This window comes from Pezoporus wallicus, unplaced genomic scaffold (genome assembly GCF_028554395.1).
Source record: "Pezoporus wallicus isolate ANWC-B61680 ecotype Strahan unplaced genomic scaffold, APGP_CSIRO_Pwel_v1 contig_7902, whole genome shotgun sequence".
Taxonomy (NCBI): domain Eukaryota; kingdom Metazoa; phylum Chordata; class Aves; order Psittaciformes; family Psittacidae; genus Pezoporus; species Pezoporus wallicus.
In genome coordinates, this window is record NW_026641084.1 from 223,075 (window position 1) to 242,822 (window position 19,748).

Consider the following 19,748-nt stretch of genomic DNA (forward strand, 5'->3'; position numbering starts at 1 on the left):
GTGATGAAACACAGGTGTCAGAGCGAAAGAGATCTGTTTACTAAGAGACCATGCTGGGGAGGGCTGCAGGTAAACCACAGACACACTGCAGTGCTTCAGACATCAGCATTTTCTCTAGGTAAATTCAGGCAGATTTTCTTCTTCCTCTTGTGGAAAAATGTGTTTGGGTTCCCTTCCTTAGGAGGAAGACAAGTCGCAGAGAAATATTCACTGCCCTTGGGAAAGGCAGCAGCTGATGAGGCACAGTTCAAACCCAGGTGGGTTTCACTCTCACGACTCGAAGGATGAGAGCTCTGGTGACGTTCCAAACTCCACGTGTAGCACTGCTAGAGTAGCTGCCCTTGAGCCTGTTCCCAGACATGAATGCTGGAGCTGATTCACGCGCGGTCCTACATGGAAATCTTGTTTTCCACCTGTCTTTTCAGGTTACTGAAGACTCACCCTCCCAAGCACACGGAAGCCAAGGACCATGGTTCTTCAGTGTCTCACCTCTGATGCACTTCCAGGTTTGCAGCCACCACCTCCCCAAGCTTTATGAAGAGCAGTTCCTCTTTTTGTGGGATGATTATGGATTATTCCTCAATCCAGGGGATGCTACAGCTGCCGTTATGGGGTGAACATCCTTACGAAGATTTTAACGCCTTTGGTGAATCTGCCTCAGCACAAGAGGACTTCTATTACTACAGTGTAGTAGCAGGTATGGAAGACAGATGCCTTCTGGTTGACACCCAGTGTGATGTGAGAGGCACAAGTCCCTCACTGTTGCTGGCAGTCCTAGAAAAGCAAATTCTGACTGAGGAATGGAAATTCCTTTCCTGCGCTCCTCCTAGAAAAGAACTTGGGTACGAGGTGATGCAGTGGCATGCCCTGCTTCTGCTCCACAGCTTCTGCCAGCAGAGTCCTGCTGGTGCAGCACCTGCCCCCTCACCATTTGCACATTAAGGCCCTTTCTGAAATGCTACACAAATGATAAGAATCACAGGTAGCAGAGAATATTTCAAAGTACTTCACTAAATTCAGCTGAAGAAGGTCATGTTTCTTTACCAAGTTATCCCATTATCTCACTTGAACCCCAAGCACTCTGGAACAGGAAAATAACTCCTGTATTTACTGTAAAATAAGCCTTTCTCCCCAGTAGAGGACAGCTCACTTGGCAACACAAATGACAACTATGTAATTCTGAATATCACATTATAACCACACACTGGATCCAGCCCTAAGGAATAAAACAGTCCGGCTTGATTCATTTCTCTTTTATTTTTTCAAGGCTTGATTCACCTTTCTTCAGGAGGCCTGAGGAAAACCACAGCAACTTAACCTTGAGTGCTCTGCACCGTGCCCCTGTCCATCTGACCACATCTGGCACTCACAGCCCAGAGACAACTGGCGTGGGCAGGGTTTGGCAGAGTGTAGAGGGGTGCAATAAAGAACTGGTTTCACTTCAGATTGGTTTGTGATGCACCTTTCCTCACTTGCCTGTCCTGAGCCAAGGCAGGGAAGGGACACAGCCCTGATGCCCTCAGGGAGCTCCAGGCACAAGGAAGGGGACATGCATCTGCAGAAACTTTATTTCAAAATCTTTTTATTCAACTGTTATCCAGCAATATACAATACAGTTTATAAACAAATGTCTTACCTTGTTTCCAATCATCTTCATTTAAAAATAAATATTATTGACAGTGAATATTAATTATGGTAAGATGTACCTTTTTAATTAAAATGTCTCCAAAAGAAATAATTTAATTAAAAAAAGAAAAAAGAAATCCAAAAAACCTAAACACAACAATCTACTAAAAATATTTCCTTTTTTAGGAAAGGCTTTGACCCAACATCTTTACATATTGTAACAACTGCTCAACAGTTCGTGCAAAATGAAGAGTCAGAGGGAAGGTTTAGAAAAGAAAAAACATTACATTAAAATAGAGAAATCAAAAGTGCCATGCACAGAGCAGGGCTTTACACCAGAGAGTCTGGAAACTAGATGCATTATTCTAAGTGGTTTATTTTCTGTGACATCCCCAAAAATATGTTTATCCCCTACAGAGAACTGATCATGCTGCTTGCAGTCTCTTTCTGTCCATCTTTAAAACCGTAGGTATTGTTTGTCACGAGTTTGTTCAGGTTTAAATAGGTTCTTGGCTGCAGAGGAATGGAGGAAGCAGTCGATCAGTGGTTTACTAACAAATGTACAAGCTGATGCAGTAGTAAGAGGGCCATATAGAGAAGTGGATCTGTAGCATAAATAGGTCCTGTACCTAGAACAGAAAGAGACAAGGGAGAAAGAAAGATTTTATTCTTTATCTTGTCTAATATAAAAGATTAAATGCAGAAGAGAAATATAGAAAGATTTATTTTTATATCACTTCAGAGCCAGGGGTCAGAAGCGTAATTTTAATAGTAAAACAGCATCCTCAAGCTATCCAACTCAAATAGCTTTTTCTTCCCCCTCCCAGATCTCACTCCACTTAGGCCATCTCATTATGCATTACTAATGGTACGCCTAAACTTGGCTTCAGCCAAGTTACTAGCAATAGAGATTTCTATAAATACACCTTAATCTGGTATACAGTTTCTTGAGAAATGGCAGGTATCAACCACCCACTACTTCAAAGGGAAATGACAAATGCTGCAGCTATACTCCTTGATTAACAGGACATGAGCCCATTTCATTTGGAATAGGAACAGGAAGACCTTGACATCTTCTTTACCTTTCACAGGAAAGAGCAGAATTTTACATTAAAAATGCGCATAGGAGCTGCAGGACAAGAGCACAGTGGGACACAGCAGGGAGTCAACGTCCGCGTCCATGAGGGGCGAAACGGCTCCAGCTCCCTCCAGGTGAGGTTGTCTGGCACAGACTGGCCTCCGTGGCCATACTGCAGCTAGGGCTGTCCCTGCCTCACAGACACACCGAGATACTTGTTCACCAGGAGAGGCATTTACTGTGTGTCATCATGGCCCAGCCCCTCACCCCTGCTTGCAGGAGGAACTGGTGCCTGCAGTACTGACAGCCACCAGCAAAGTGACTGCTGGTGCTAAGTGTGAAAGCATTTTGTGCTCGGCATCTCTGAGAAAGGAACTGGGCCACGTCTACTGAGGAAACTCTCTTCAGGCACCCTGATGTGAATACTTCAGTTGGTCTCTGGAGCTGTGCGCCTCCCTCAGCTGTGGCATGACCAAAGGACATTCCTCGAGCAGCTCCAAGTAACCCGCTGCTCCTGGGCTGGCTGTTCCACCTGCCCCAGCCTCTATACCTGCCTCACCAGCAAAGCTGGCGTATTGTTATCCAGCATAAAAAATACTTGATATTAATGTGGTGGGCAACTGAGGAACTCCCAAAATGTCCCCACAGCGCTATCTCACATGCCTATACTGTGTGGAGATTATTTAGTTATTAAGGTTTTAATTAAATCCTCACGTGCACAAACACGTGGCTAAGGGCTGCCTATGTAGCCACAGCAAGGCATTAAGACGGATGCAGGATTTTTCTTCTTAAAGCTGAAGATCATTAACAAACACAATTAACTCGTGTAACTGAAGGAGTAACTCGTTAAAGTCTTGCCATAAGGACAGCAGAAGTGTGTGCAGGGAGGTTCACCACAGCTGCTGGAGCTCAGGGTCCGGCCAGAACACGGGACGGAGCATCACCAGCCCGGGGCGCTCAAAAAGCTCTGCTCATCCTCCCTGCCCCAGGACCCGGCCCTGCGGAGCCGGGGTGCACGGGGGGTCTGTCCCTGCATCTCCTCCCTGTGCCGGGAGGGTGGGTGAGGGCAGCAGGAGCCCTGCCCGTGCTGATGCCAACTCTGCGTCTGCCTCTGCCAGCCTGGGAGCAAAGGGGGCTGTGACAGCCATTCCCCAGCCTCAGGGACCTCCCTCCTCCGTCAGAAACAGCCGGCTCACAAACACATGGTACCCAGTCCTTTCCGCAAGGGTAACCCCAGCAACGTCTCCAGCTACACCAGCAAGAGAGAACAGCTTCCTCACTGAGCAGGATGAAGGTGAAACCCCCCTCCTGTGTCTGCCGGGCTGTGTGCGCTCGGTGGGAGGCTGCTTGCTCACAAACGGCGGTACCCGCACAACGACCCATGGTGCCTGTCAGCGCATCCCCGTTCCCAAGCTGTCAGACGGCTCCTCTCGCTCCCGGGACATGGCACAGCCCAGGGTGACAGCCCCGGTGCCCGGGGAACGGCACGAGCTGTGCCCGTTCCACACCTGCCCAGCACCGCAGCAATGATCGCACCCCGCATATTTACTATGCTCGGACCCGAGGGCAGCGAGAGCCTCTGTGCCCCTGATCTTGCTCTCTCAGTGAACAGGACTGGAGCTGGGGAGATGCCGCTACTGAAACAAAACTGCGCTTTTCTGCGGGGGAACCCCTGGGAACGCTGAGGAACAAAACCTGCAGAAACGGGCTCCTGTGGCTCAAGGGCTCTTACGCCCATCACGCTGACAGGCTGCTGCGGATGCTGGGTCGGGGTTGTTTCTGTTCTGAATGGGAAGCAGCGTTAGTCAGCTCCATGCAGGAGCCGTGTGCCTCATTACCAACGACACCCCCATGCCAGGTTCACCTTCAGGTGCCAGTTTTAGTTTAAATCTCAGTGCAGAACTGGGAATTAATGCAACAGTCCAAAGTTTTTCTCTTTTCTAGAAATTGCCATGGTTTTTAACCTACATTCTCCATCTTCTTAATGTGACAGCAGAACGTGAGTTCAGACTCTGTTAACAATCTCAACAGTTAAAAAAAATATTTTTACAAACTTACTTGAAAGCAATTATTCTTACTGAACACCAAATGCAAGCTTCTTTTTTTTCCCTGTGCTTACTCAGTGTTATTCTCCTCCAAGACCTCCGGCAGTAGAAGCAGACACACAGACCTTCAGAATTCTCCCTCTGAATATAATTAGACCAGGACTGTAATTTCCAGTGACTTCTCCTTGTTTAGTTAACCCAAACCCTTCTCATTATCTGTAGTATTGTTTATAAACAAGCTGGACTTAGTCTGGTCTTGACGTTCACTGAAGGAATTGCTCCCCCCTGTAGATACGAACAAACAGCACGTGGCGCTGACCCCCAGGATCCTGATGTGTCACCAACCTCCATCTGAGATCAGGGAGTTTCTATCCAGAGACTCTGGACCAGCAGCACACAGTTCCTTAGAGATGCTTACAAGAAAACATTTCATTTATACTTTGAATATTCATTTTGTTATTGCAAGCTTACTTATCACAACAGAGATTTCCAGTTTTGCTTTTAGGTTATTGATATGTATGTGGCTATAAGGGAAGCTCTGCCACTAAGCAGAACAGTAACAGACTGTTCTGTTCCTGGATGGTGAATTGCTCTCTGGCATCACTCATCCTTCTTTTCAATTTACAACATAATGTTTTACTGTAGTTTTCTATTTAGTAATTTGTTTTGTGCAAGCATACATCAAAGTCTGACTTAAAACAGTTCATCTAATTGAAAACAAAAATTAAAAAACAAGAGACTTGTGACACATAGAGAAAATGGGAAGATTCTTCTACAAGCTATATCTAACCAATGGCCAAACCCCCAGTTTCCAGCAGTTGCCTATTTTTCTTCCTAGAAAGAATCTGAGAAGTCCCTTAATGTCTCTTTCTGAGGTGGTGGTAAAATGCAGTGGCCCGTATATATCAAAAGGTAAAAGACATCAGTGGCCTGTTTTTCCTTGGGAGACGGGATAACAGCCACAGCCTGGTCGCTGTGGGAGCAGGGACCCGGCCGGCGCCGCAATGGGCATTTCTCTGTGCAGCCTTTCGGCAGCCTCATCCCAATCCCCAGAGAGCAGCGTTCTGTAAAACACATTTTTAAACCTGGTGTTTCACCAAGAGGTGAAGGATCCAACTAACCAATTAACCTCACGGGTTGAGCCTCTCAGAACAGAAACTTCAGACTGTGCTTGAGACATACTCTTGGATAAAATGCTCTGGCAGCCTCATACGTACGGCAAAACCAGGGTTTCATACGGGCTGTTGGTCAAGGTTCATTACAGGCAATAATATCTCAGACAAAACAAATTCTCAGTGCCACACACTGGAGCGCTTCCCCCGAACTGAAGGGAATTTAGCAAACCTCAGATCTAAGATCTTCTTAGAAGTTTTTAATTAAAAAGACACCACATTAAAGTCACTCTACACTTACTGAAGAGGTAATAAGCTCCACCACATTAGCATTACTCCACAGTCTGAGACATCATCTTATAAGCTGTATAAATCCTTCTTCCACTCGGAAATACAGCACAACCTAGTGCCGCAGTTTTGCTGTTGGGTTTAAGGGCTGTAACTGCTCCTCACCCATTGCTGGTTCTTGAGGAGCCTGCACTAACCTCAACACCGTCCCAGCCAAACCCGGGAGCACTGCAGTACACAGCGTCATCCTTTTGAAAGGAGAAGACAGGACTATGGAGTTCTATACAAAACTACACAACTGCGCTGCGCCCATTGCTCCTGGCCACCCCATTGCTGGGCATGTGCCATCATGCCCAGGCACAACCAGCTACAGCTCCAGAGCTGCCCTCTGGTGTTGCTCTTTTTGGCCATGATGACTTCCCAGATGTTCGGTGACTGCGTGGGATCTGCTCACCACTGAGCACCTACAAGGCACGATGCAGGATTAGTTTTCCACCCATCACACATTTTTATTTATGATTCACTGGATTTTGGAGCAGCTTTCCATAACCCATCTCAAAACTACGCCTCATAGAAGCCAGCACACATTTCTACACAACCACGCAGGTATGAGCCAGTGATCCTGCTTGCTTCCTTCACCCATGCCAGCAAGGGTTTTAAAGTGCTTAATCTCCACTTTGAGACAGTAAACTACAGCATGGCCAAGAGCCCTGGAGCACCGTGCAGCCCCTGTCTGAGCATATACTATGAACAATGGGTCACATGCACCATGGGGCTATGGACAGATCAGAAAACAACTTGGCTGGCAAGGGGCGGGAGGTGCAGTCACACAGGGGAACAATGCAGACAGGAAAGGCTGTTCCGACAGGAGGGCCAGCAAAGATAAGGGTTCCTTCTGCAGCTCTGCTCCCTCAAGCGCTGCAGTGCTCTGCACGGAGTTGATGTGTGTGAGTGCCCAGGACAGGATGGGACTCAGGGGTGCTCCTGAGGACTTGCACAGCCCCTGAGATGGATTCTGGGTCTCATCAGGGCTCATTTCAACCAGGACTCATCAAGGCCAAGCTGTTCTCAAAACGTTAGGATGGACAATCCCTCCCAAACACACACACACACACGGTGCATGGAGCAGCCCAGTCCTCAACTCTCCTCCATGGGGGCTCTTCCTTTTCCTCCTGGGTCATAAGGACATTACTAGACAAAAGCTAAATGATTAGATGGATAATGGACCTGCTCCAGTTCTACAGTTGCTGCAGGTCTGTATGGCAAGACAATCTTGTATCAAACACAGCTGCTGTCATACAGAAAGAGGGACAGCTAAACTGGTGGGTTTGATTAACGTTTGGAAGTGCATATTACATAAAGAGCAATAAATACTTAGACCTTTATCAAAAATGTATCTACTATTTTAGGTTACCAGATAAAAAAGCAGCTTTGTTGTCAACAGGCTGGTAAAAACTCATTTCACCCAAGTTACAAGAAGCAGGGACACACAATATGGAACAGTTGGTTCATTTCCCCTCAACAGTCCCAGTTCCCCTGTGAAAGCCAGAGAAGCTCAGAGCCTTGCCCCACCTCCTCCAAGTGCTACAAGTGCTACACTGGGCTGTGAAAACGGCTGCTCTGAGGTGGTGGTGCACAGGAATGCACCCTGGATGCTTAGAAAGAGTCATTCACTACAGAAGGATTATACAGCTGTCATACAAACCCCAACAACAGCTTAAATACTTCACACTGCTCTGCATTTAAATAAGCCAGGAACTTCCCTCTTTCAAGACATTCCCATCAACAGATTTCTGCTTTGGTATCTATGAGATGATCTCTTCTCACCAAGTATCTTATTCAAGAGACCCAAAAGATGCAACTCTGGATTCATTTCATTTCCAGAATTTTCCGCAGCTCCATAATCTAAGACTCACTTCACAAGACTGAGCATCATTATTTCACTCCTTGACACCTGAATAATGAGAGATACAAAATCATTTGTAATGCGATTTGGTGGAAAATGAATTTTGAACTGACACTTACAGAAAAGTAACTAAATTAGCGGTGGTTCAGGTGGTAAATGTGCATCCGGCCCCACACGTCTTTCCTCAGGAGCACTGTGTGAGCAAGGCCACGGCACATGGACCTGCACAAACAGCAAATAGCACAACTCAGACCACCCCCACCATAAGGCAATGAAGAATCCTGGTGGCTGAGGTGGGTCTGGGCCATACCCTCGAGTTTTTTGCTGTAAGCAGGAGGACTAAAGCCACACTGCAAAGAGCACACTGCTCCCTAAGCCGACACTTCAGGAACAGACTTGTAATAAAAGCCACACTGGAAGGAACCACAGATTTCCCCTTCTGTAACTGGTACAAAAGCTGCAAATGTTTGCAACCCAGAAACAGAGAACAAGACATCATAGATCTCACTTCAGTGTCTTCTAGAGTGTTTTTGACTTGGTTGGGATTAGGAGAAAGCTGCCAATGTAGTTGTAATCATCACTCCAACCAGAATTACCGAAGTTAAGCAGATCTGACTGCAGATTATCTAAGGATTTTTCTTAGATAAATAACCCTATCCCGTCCACACTTAAAGAACAGAGCTGAGAGCATGGGCAGGACACATGGAAACGGCTGCAGGGAAAGCCTGTGCCGGGCAAAGCGGCAGGGGCTGCGGTTTGCGTGGGATTTTTTCTCTAACAAACAGTGACATGTTGGGAGTGACCCACAAATCCACAGACCCTCCACACCTCCCCAGTGGCAGATATTTGGTAGATGTCAGCTGAGTGAAGGCACTGCCCTGCACCGAACTCCTCAGGATAGGCCAGCGAGGGGCTATTTGGAGAAACCATGGACATGGGCATTCCTCTGGGTCCTCTCACGTGTGGGATTCCTGCTGCACAGTGCGAGTGGGTCAGAACACCGACCTCATCACCGATGCAGCAGTGAAGCAGTTCTAACTACCCCGGCTGCATCGTCTTCACCCGTCAGCTCCAGTGCACGTGTGGCCACTCCACGTCCCGGCCCGGGCCGTGGGTCCAGGTAACAACAGGCACATCCGTGGGTCCTGTGCCCCCAGCTCCAGCCCCAGCGCGGGCAGGGCTGCTCCTGCCGGCAGCAGCCACCAGGGCCTTGGCTGTTGGCTCGTTGCTGCTGTGACAGACGCGCTCCCCAACAGCCCGTTTTTCCCAACACACCCCCCCCAGAGCTGCCCATTATTGACACACGGGGTGGCTCCGCTGCTACCTCATTTAGAAACAACCCGCAAACAGCAGCGCAGGACCTGCCAGCATTCCAACTGCTTTAGCAAAGCTCAGTCACAGCCCAAACCAACCCCCCTTTACTGCCAGCACAGCCCTGCCAGGCTCTGTCTTGTCAAGAATTCCCTGATATGAAAACAAGAAACGCCTTCCTGGCAGGACTGCTGCAAGAGCCATTTCTGAGCACATCCTGCCTTACGTCCGCTCTGCAATCACAGACCGCCACTGCTGATACCTTCTCAAAACCAGCCCCAGTTTGCCTGGAAAAGCTCTCTTCTGCGACTGCTGAGCACACCACTGCAAGTATTAGGGACCTTTATAGTCCACAACACAGCTCAAACATTACTTTACATCTGTAAAGCTACACCAGTACAGCAGAGGTGGGGAAAGTGTAACAGTTACCCACCTCTTGTGAAGGACACAGACCAAGTTAGTGATTAGTAAACACCCATTTTGCAATGTATCTCTTGAAACCACACATAAAGGGCTGGCATTATACAGATATTCCTGCCCCAAATGCTGTTTGTTCATGCAACGAGACACATGGGCACACTCAGGCTTTCCTCATACAAATGCCAGATTTTCACTCACTAATGAATCCATCTTACATAGAAATCTAGACCAATGTCAGGTACAATTCATTAAGGAAGACCTGGAATACCCCTTTCATTGTGTTCTTTAAACCAATTTCCCATTTATAACTTGAAGGTATTAAAGAAGTTCAAATAATATTCAGAATTCATACAGGACACTGCGCAGGCTCTGGCATAGGTTAGCACAGTTTTGTCTGTCCTCTGGGAACAAGCAAGAACACTGAAAGGTGCTACTCAGATCAACTGCATTTAAACAGTACAAACCCACCCTGGCACTGCTTGTTTCTATCCTAGGTAATGAGGTGACGTGGTGCTGCCATTTGTGCTTCTATGCAGTTTGGGAAATAATCCATATTGCACACACAGAAAAGAAGGTATTTGACCTCACTTGTCCCCAAAGCAGTCTAATTTGCCTAGATATTAAAGTGCTACTGATGTGTATTTAATAGGAATTCTTTTTGCATGTTTATTATCCAGTGACATTTAGGAGGTCAGCCTGCTAATTCAGTTATGGCCTCTGTCTTGCTACTTTTAAAGTAAAGGAAAATGGGATGTGACCCAGGTTGCATATAACTACAAATAACAACAGCTCACACGCTCATACATGGTCTCGTTAGAAGCACAGAGGGGTGAAGCAGACCCAGGCACTCTGAGTGGAAAGGCAGGGAGGCTGAGCAGCAACACAGGGACTTCCCTGTCCTGCTATTTTGTGCCCTGTTCATCTATCAAAGACTAATGAGCTGCATGGGCTGCTCCTCCTGCGAGCCTGCAGAGTCATTCCAGTTCTGACAAAACCAGGAGAGCCCTCACCCAAAGTTAATTCAAACTCAACCACAGCCCCTCCGACAGCCCAGCTCGTACCCCAGAGAAAAGAGTGTGTGTTTGCTTTCCTGTCTCCAGGCTGCAGAAGCATACCTTTTGCTTCCCAGTGCTCAATGGAGGTAACTCTCTCCCATGTGGTCTCCTGCCTCAAGGCAGCCTGCCACAGCCTGACCCTGGGCATGTACTGCTCCTAGGAGCATCACAGGAGCTGTGCACGCACAGAGACTGCAAAACTACGACCTGGTGCTTTGTTATCTCAGGCTGTGTAGCCCACAAGCAGACATGCTTCTGCCTCAGACATGAAAGGCTTGGTGGGGGGAGAAGGGAACAGGCGTGAAGTGAAGACTTATGTTCTTCCTTGTTGTGTGCACTTCATCTCTGCATAACACACAAGCCTGTGTCCTTCCTAGAGCACTCTTAAGCATAATGAAGCACAGTTTCTTGTTTCACACTCCCATCCTTGTTTATTTTATTTAAAGGTTTCACTTCAGAGCTTTGAGGCTAGAGATCAAACAAACAAGAGGGAATTTGGAAGCTGCAATGTCTCATCTAGATTCTGCTCAGAACTTAAAAACTGCCCCCAAGCCAATACACAGTGCCCATTTTGGAGACAGTCTGGTATTATCTAACACAGGCAATCTGCCTCTCCAAAGGTCAGCACAAAGATCCTTGTTTATTACTTCACCTACTAGGTGACAAAGTTAAGTCTCATAACCAAGGCTGGACTTGAATTTAAGAGAGCTGAAACTAAATTTTGGGATTTAATTTCACAGCTGCCGCACACTCAACAAAGCTGGGCACTGCTCTTACTGCCATTTGTCCATCTCATCCATCCCAGACCTCCTGGGACAGAGACACTGTAAGTCTTGCTCATTGATGCTCCTACACCCCTACTTACCCAATACAAACCAGGACCACTTCCAAACACAGTAACAGTACATGCAGTCTTTCATTTGCTAACCCCAATTTTCTTCTAAAGCAAAAGATTCTAGTTGTGTGTAAATATTTAAAATGAAAGCCAGGAAAAGACTATTTTCCTTTAGAACCAAATGGACAAGGGCTCCTTCACTGACACCATTAAACCCAACGATCTTAACAGTAGATCTTTGCCTCCCTGCAGCCTAAGTGACACATTCTCAGTTTCCAAGTCAGTGTACCTCACCAGCAGACAGCAGGAATCAATGCGACTCTCCTGAGACCACAGCACTGAGGTTTAAACACTGCAGATAAAATTCTGTATAATTAGCCAGCATTTCTGGCACAGTGGGCAATTTTTCCATTACACTGGATCCATTCCTGTACATGCTATAATGTTGATCACAAATTTATACTAACCACAATTTCAGATGACTTCTCCAAAACTATGGATTTCGATTTTACCTGGCTTGTCAGATTTAACTCTGTGCTTTTACAGAATCTCAGTAACAAACACAGTTATTTCAGTAAGTCCATGATTCAGTTCAACCTGGAGATGGAAAGAATAATGTTTTTCCAAGGTGCATGGCTGGGACTCCAACAGAAGTCAACAAGAGAATTGTGGGCATGTTCAGAAGCACCATTTAATCTACAAACACATTTACTGGACTGCAAACATGGAGAGGCCCTAACCTATTGCACTGGACATATTGGGAAGATTTCTATTGCAAGGAAAGTAGGATTAGAACCCAACTCATGCAGGACACTATGGCTGTGCCATGCCACCATCCTTTAGGCAGAGCTCTCCAGCATATAAATGAAGGTGTTAACCACTGACGGCAAATCCATTGTTTGAGCACATTTGTACTTTTATACAGAGGAAATACCCCCAGGTACAATGAAAAGACTTACAGAACTAAAGACTTGAGAGTAAATGTACTGGATGATTCAATCACTACATACAGATTTGGTGCAAGTACTTATCTGCATGTGTGTTGCAGAGCTCAAAATAGGGTAATGAAGCACATGTGTTATGCTACTATGTATATCCATAACTCATCCAGCAACACAGGTTTAGGTCCTGCAGTCTGCTACATTCATGTGAACAATGGTTTAGTTTGATTTGATGACTCTACTGTGTGGAAAACCAGCTATGACACTGCCTGGAGGGGGTGGACTCCAAACTCCGAAAGGCTTCTAGTTTCAGAGGTGAAAGAAGAGTTAAACCGAAGTATTCCCTATAAAGACACTGCATTATTAAAAATAAAAATTAAAAATAATTACTGTACCTAAAATAGCTCTGAAGAACACTACTTTAACATATAAATGGGAAACTCTGAAGCTCGAGAATGTAATTGTCTTTTAAGACATTCTGAAGCAAGTTTACTGCTTCCTACTGCTTATCAAACATGAGTGACAGCACTGCAGACCCCAGCTTCCCATTTTCTCACAAAACCAGGTGATGTCCCTGCAAGTCCTTCCATCAACTTCCATGTTAGTATTTATGTGTTCTATACCTGACTGTGCACAACAGGAGTTCTCTGTCCTCTCCACTGACTTAAGCCTTTTGCTGGCATGGGACCTGTCCCAATGTGGCACGGTTCACAGAAAACACTGTGCACAGGAGGGATGGCACAGCAGGAAACTCTGATTTAGCCTGCTCCATAGCCCTCTTAGCATCAGCCTCCATCTGGAGACCCCCACAAAATATTTTTCAGCATTCCAGTACCTTTTCCACCGATTTAAGTCATTCCATTATCCCCACTGCTGGCCACAATGCTCGTGATTTATTATCAGAATTTAATCCAGCCTAGAAATGATGCGGCAGTGCCATATCCCCAAACCACAGACATAGATAAAATCAGGACAGACTGAAGTTTAGATGATCTGGGCAGGAGGTCTTGCCCTAACAGCCATATGTGACAGGCTGCCCTGGCGCACACATTCACACCCATCTGTTGAGATGGAACAGAGCCCACTGCACTTCCACCACCCTGGTTTTAGTTCATGGGCATGACATCAGCTCTGGTTCGGTCAGCAGGGTGCAGAGCTGTGAATCCTCAACCTAACTTACTGTCAGCATGGAAAGCTTTGCAAGAATTCTCACTAGGGTGTGTGTGGAAGGAGGAAACATGGAAACAACGACCAACCCCAGGCTTCTACAAGGAAAGAAGATCTACCCAACAGGAAAACAGCAGATCATGAGCATTACAGCGTCCAGTTTAATTTCTTGAGGCTAGTGAATTCAACAAACTGAACGTTTTTATATGGCCACAGGCACCTGCAGTTAAACCTCACGAATTATCACTTTGTCTTCCACAAGACACCAATGAACAGCCAGCTTGAGTAAACCCGAGTTTTCACACGTTTATTTCCACATGAGAAAGAAACTAAATTATTCAGAAATAGCTAAAGGTAGTGGCCAGATAAAACCCAGCACTTGTGCAGCAGCCATAGGTCACAGTGATCCATCGACACCTGATTCCCATCACTATGAGCCCTGTGAGTGTGAAGAGGTATCAGGAAGAAAGAAGTGTGAACACTCCAAGTGAGGATTATGAATCTGCGGAGGGGAGCTCAGGGCCTTCCCTGCACAGCCACTGGCATAAAATTGTTTCCCTTCTCCCTCAGGCAGCTTGGCAGGGACCTCTGCTCAACATGAGCCAAGGGACAGCAGCTGAGCGGGGAGCTGAAGCCCAGCCGGAGCAGCACCACAGCTCTGCAGTGTGGCACACCTTCGCAGTGCAGATTTAAGACTGTCTTCTCTGAGCCAGACTTTGTCATAAGGTAAAGGAAGGTTTACCACAGCCTTCTCTAGCTAGCTGTAACATGGTAACGTGGAGATAACAACTTAACACAGCATTAACCGACAGACAATCAGCATTAATGCAACTTTTACATTTGCAAACCATTACAGAGCACAGAATCTTCAAAGCTTACCCTGCCAGTAATGCAAAGGTGGACGGAGCTCACTACACAGCGTTTAGCACTTGCCATCCACACCTGTCCTTGATGCATGGCCCAGGCCTGCTGAGGCTGATCAGCGGGTTTCAGTCCCCTGCACATCAGCCCGGGCTTTTCTCTCGCCTGAGGCTGCGGCTCATGTTCAAATAACATCCAAAAAGCTGTGTGTGAGTTGTGAAAGTGGGGCCTCCACCCCACAGCACCCACAGAGAGGACTCAGCACCCACCCACCCCCCCCCCCCCCCGACACACTCCTGCCCAGCTGGTGAGGTAGGGCTGAGCTTTCGGGTGAAGGAAGGACATTTACTTAGTTGTTCAGCTTTAGAATCACAGTGATAGTGCCACCTGCGACCGAGAGGGTTGTGGTGCTCAGCCTTAAGCTGAGTGGTGGGCCATGGAGATGCTGTGAGGCCGCGAGCATCACTGCTCTACAGACAGAGCTGGGCTGGTTCAGCCCGGAGAAGAGAAGGCTCCTCAAGGGGAGCCCTTAGAGCAGCTCCAGTGCCCACAGAAGTGGTAAATGCCCCATCCCTGGCAGAGTTCAAGGCCCGCCTGGACGGGTCTTGCCGCACCCTGCTCCGGTGGAAGGGGTCCCTGCCTGTGGATGAGCTTTAAGGTCCCGTCCCACCGGAACCGCCCCACGGTGCCCCGCGCCTCCCCTACCTGACCCGTGCTGCTGGCGGAGGATCGCGGCCTGTCCGGGGGCCGGCGAGGCCGAGGTGGCAGCTGCGGCGGCCGGGGCGGTGGCAGAAGCGGCGCCATCCCGTGGGGCCGGGCGCTTGCCGGGCCCTGGCGGCGGCGGCGTGGGGCGGTCGTTGGGGCCGTGCCGCCGCGGGGCCGCCCCGCTCTGGATGTGCGAGACGGCCTCCGCCGCCTGCACGTCGGGCGGCGCGAAGCGGGACAGGACGCGCAGCAGCGCCTGGGCCCGGTGCTCCCGCGTCTCGTCGTCGCTGTAGTCCGCCACGCGGCACTGGTAGACGCCCTCGTCCTGCCGCCGCACGCCCGACAGCCGCAGCCGGTGCGAGATGTCGTTGCCCTGGACGCGGACGGTCTGTAAAAGAGAGCGCGGCTCAGCCCTGCCCCTCCCCGCGGCCACCCCGCTGGCCCCGCAGCGATCGCTCTTGCCCCACGGACGAGTCTTCCGCGGTCAGGAACCCCGAGCCTGGGCTGAGCGCACCGGACTGAGCGCACCGGACGCTCCCGCCCAGCACCTCGCTGCTGCAGCCCCGTCCAGAACCAGCCCCTGCTCCCTCCTCCTCGCCCAGTCCCGCACCGAGTCCCGCAGAGCCCCCAAAAGCCGGGCGGGCTCCAACCCCCCCCCCCAACCGCTGTGCAGGCCATGCCCCACCGCAGCTGCACCCATGTCCTGCAGGATCGGGAGCGAAGGCGCCGGAGGTTTGCAGAGGACAGGGACAAAAAGCAAACTTCTCCCCTGATCCACCCCACTGTCTCTTCCAAGCGTGGCTAAGCTCGGGCTGCAAGGCAAGCATCACCTCCCGGTTTGTGAGGAATGAGACCTGACTGTGAAAGCAGCAGCGGATTGAGAACGAGAGAAAAACCGTGCCCCAGGAGCGGGGCTGCCGCGAGCCCGGCGGCACCCGTGTGTCGGGGCAGGAGGGGCCCGCAGGAACCCCACGCGCGGGAGGAGGAGGGTGCACCGCCCCGCTTAGAGCTGCACTTACACTGATTTTGGTCGCATCCTTACTTGTCACCTAAAGGGACAGAAAAAAAGGGTGATGAGACTTAGCTCTGCCAGCACATCAAAATGCTCATATTCCCAGCCCAGTTTAAGGACAGGACGTGGACTCTGCTCACCATAAACACAACCCGTGTGTGGCTGTGGAGCTCCCTAGGTGATGGGAAGGCACCAAACCGGTGCTCAGCCTGGGGGACAGTCCTGGTAAAGTGCCTGCAGCACCCACGGAAGTGTTGCCTTCACCAAGGGTGAGAACAGCAGCCAGGGGAACGCTTGTTGCACGCTGTGCTGCTCCCATTGCTGACAAACACCGGGGGAGACACTTTACCAGCAGTGTTAGCCCAGCAGTGCAGAGCTCGGGCAAGCAGGATCCCACACTGCTCAGGGAGAGTTTCAGTCCTGAAACACCCTGGGAGCTCTTATCACTCTCTGCATGTTACTGCCAGATCACCTAATACTTGGGTATTTTTTATCTCCAGCCAACTACTGTAAACCCAAGCGATGCCTGGGATCCCGGCGATGCACCTCCCAGCAAGATGCCATTATTCTCCAGGCATGCCCTGCCATCGTTTATTGTGAAAGAAACTCAGGGGTTTTATATAAGGTTAAAGAAGACATTTAAATCCAAGCGATTTACTTCCCTGTCTGACAACTGACTTACACTTTCCTCAGCTAGGCGGCATCGCGTGAGCTCAGCATCTCTGCTTTGCATCTCTATTTGAGCTCTGCAGGAAAACAAGCCACAGAGAGGGGAGCTGGCAGGGGGGCTGCGCAGGGATGGAGATGACATGGCCTGAGCAGGGGGTGGCAGGGCTTCAAGTCCTGCTTCACCCCACCCCTTGTACAGCCCCGTTTTGCACAACAAGGCGTCTTGAACTGGGGGAGCTGCAGAATGGACGGGCTTATGCTGGGGAAATGCAGCTGAAGAATTTAGACTAGAGCCTACCCTCAAGCCAGGCGGCTTGCTAGGGGGAGGGGAAAGGGAATGCAGGATTTAACTGCGCTTCATGCATTTTAATTGCCACATCTGACTGTCTCAAAATGTCTTGCTGAGCTCCAGATATAGAGAGTGTGCAGGCACCCCAAGAAACTGTGCGTTTGTCTATGCAGATTGATATGTACTTAACATGCCAACAGGAAAGGATCATCCCTCATGCTTCCCTCTGCTCTATCAAGGAGCAAACACAGGCTCTCCCACCTTTCACAAGCTTAGTCCACAAAAGCACAGGATTTTCCTTATCCCCACTTCATGCTCATCTATTTTTGACTGCCTCTCACGGGTCCTCACTGCTGATCTTGCAGCAGGACATTTATAATTTTCTATTTACAATGCTTAAAGCACTGATGCAGTTTCCTGAAATGAAGCTGCCCTTGGTGCATACCCTGTCCTCCTCCATCCCATGGAATGCCAGGGATCCCGGTGCCTCCACCTGCTTTCTGGCACTGGGCAGGGAAGTGCTCTGATCTCTGGGACTGCAGAGTTCATCTGCTCACCCTCCGACCACGCTGCACGCGATGGAGAGAGATCTCCATAGCACTGCATTACCTTGCTCCTGCTGCCAGGGACACTGATGGCTAATTCGTGTGCAAGTTCTCTGGCTGGTTCTTTAAGGTACCACCACTGGATTTCCAAGGAGTAAGAAGTGGATCCGCTGGCTCGGAAAGCACAAGGCATCTCAATATCATCTCCCTCCCTAACCGTCACATCTTTGGGAACTTCGGTAAAGGTAGCTGGGAGGGGAAGAGAGTTACAAGGGCTAGTTAACGGGAGGGATTAAGAGGCAAATCAGTCCCTTCCAGGGCAACGCAAGCTGCTCCAGCTCAGGGCTGGCTGCCCACCGACACACGTCTTTCCCGTAGTTTGGCGACCGCAGGATAAGCGCACTGGGGCCAGCGCCGGGCCGGCCCCCGCCACCCTGCCCCCTGCGGCGGAAAGGGGACGTTTGAAGAAGCCCTTGAGCCCCTGGTCCTGCCGGGAGAGCCCTCGGCTGGTGCGGGGACACCCGGGTCCCGCCGCCCGCTCCCCAGATCCGGCGCGGGGACGGCCCCGCGCTGCCGGCAGCTGCGGCCGCAACAGAGACACCTTGTTCTGCGCGCCCTGCCCCCTCCCGCGGGGACGGGCCTGCGGCGGCTGCCGGCACCGGAGCCCCGACGGCTCCCCGAGCCCCGACGGTCCCCGCTACCGAGCGGCGCCCGGAGCGGCGGCTCCCCGCGGGAAGAGGCAGAAGTCGCGGACTCACCGGTGACGAGGAGCAGCAGCGGCGCGCCGAGCAGCAGGCAGCGGAGGGTGCCCCGGAGCCCCCGATTGCCCATCGCACCTGCGTGTGCTGCGGGCGCGGCCGGGCTCAATCCATCGCACAGCGCCTGGGCTCCTTCCCGGAAAGCCGCCCGACCGGCCCCGGGTTGCGGGGAAGCGAACGTAAAATCCACAGCGGCCGCTCGGGCTCACTCGCGGCGTTCCCGGGAAGGCAGCGACAAACCCGTCCCGTTCCCCGCTCCGCCGCCGCGGGGTTCAGCTGCCCCGCGCCGCGCGGGCGCTCCCGCTGCCCACAGGCGGGCAGGCGAAGCCGGGCTGTGCCCCGGCACCCATCGCGCTGCGGGGCGGCGCTCGGCGCTCGCGGGGAACCGGCTCCGGACCGTGACCACGCTCCGCTCCCGGCGCGGGCACCTCCCGAGCGGCGGCAGGGACCGCCCCGAGCCCCGCCTCCGTCGCGAGTCGCCGCCCGCTCCCCCCGCACCCCCGGGGGGCCCCGGGCCCGCTCCGCAGCTGCCCCGCGCGGGCAGGACCCGGGAGCGTCGTGGTTAAAAGCCGGAGGCGCTCCCAGGCACCGGCGGGAGCTGCAGCCGCGGCGCTCGGCGTCTGCGCTGCCGTGAGCCTGGGGCCGCCCTGAGCGCTTCGCCTGTTCGCGCTGAAACGCCGCCAAACGTCACCGTGCGGTGCAGGCTCAGCTCCGAAAGTCCCCGCGCCCCGGGCGGTGCGGGTTCTGGCCTGCAGAAAGCTTCCTCTGTGCTTTCAGTGGTTCCGCTCTGCACCAGGGTGCAAAGCTGGGGACGCGAAGGTCTGCAGGGAGCGCATTACTTGGAAAATTTCTCTTCCCAAGTAGCTCAGTAGGACCCGCTTTCAGATGGGTGCTCACCCACATTCCCAGCTAACCCCTGCCCGGTGGGGAGACGCCTGGAGGCTTTGGCAGCTCCCACCAGGAAAACCGCGGCACGGCTTCCGCCCGGGAGTTTCAGGAAAATCTGTGTGGTTCTGAACAGTGCTGAAACTGCACCAAATCAGTTTTCCCGTTGGAATTTTTTTTTCTTCAGAGCATTTTCAGCTGCTCCTACTGATGGTATCACGGTTTTAAACTGAATTTTAA

General features: G+C 50.7%; 1 protein-coding gene across 1 annotated transcript; it reads right to left on the reverse strand.

Annotated features, from left to right (window-relative positions):
* Positions 1 to 1,565: 1,565 nt before the first annotated feature.
* Positions 1,566 to 18,832, reverse strand: VSTM2B (V-set and transmembrane domain containing 2B). The gene is made up of 5 exons (XM_057421950.1): positions 18,624 to 18,832; positions 17,930 to 18,114; positions 16,370 to 16,399; positions 15,351 to 15,738; positions 1,566 to 2,255 (listed from the first exon to the last, which is right to left on the reverse strand). Exons 1-5 carry the CDS (start codon positions 18,694 to 18,696, stop codon positions 2,167 to 2,169), a joined length of 765 nt encoding a protein of 254 aa, XP_057277933.1. The 5' UTR covers positions 18,697 to 18,832; the 3' UTR covers positions 1,566 to 2,166.
* Between the last annotated feature and the right edge of the window lie 916 nt (positions 18,833 to 19,748).

Coding starts and splice junctions, on each gene's coding strand:
- VSTM2B (XM_057421950.1), bottom strand. CDS start 18,696: ATGGGCAATCGGGGGCTCCGGGGCACCCTCCGCTGCCTGCTGCTCGGC. Junction 15,739..16,369: donor AGGATGCGACCAAAATCAGT/GTAAGTGCAGCT, acceptor TCTCTTTTACAG/ACCGTCCGCGTCCAGGGCAA. Junction 2,256..15,350: donor CCGCCAGCAGCACGGGTCAG/GTAGGGGAGGCG, acceptor TTTCTGTTCTAG/GTACAGGACCTATTTATGCT.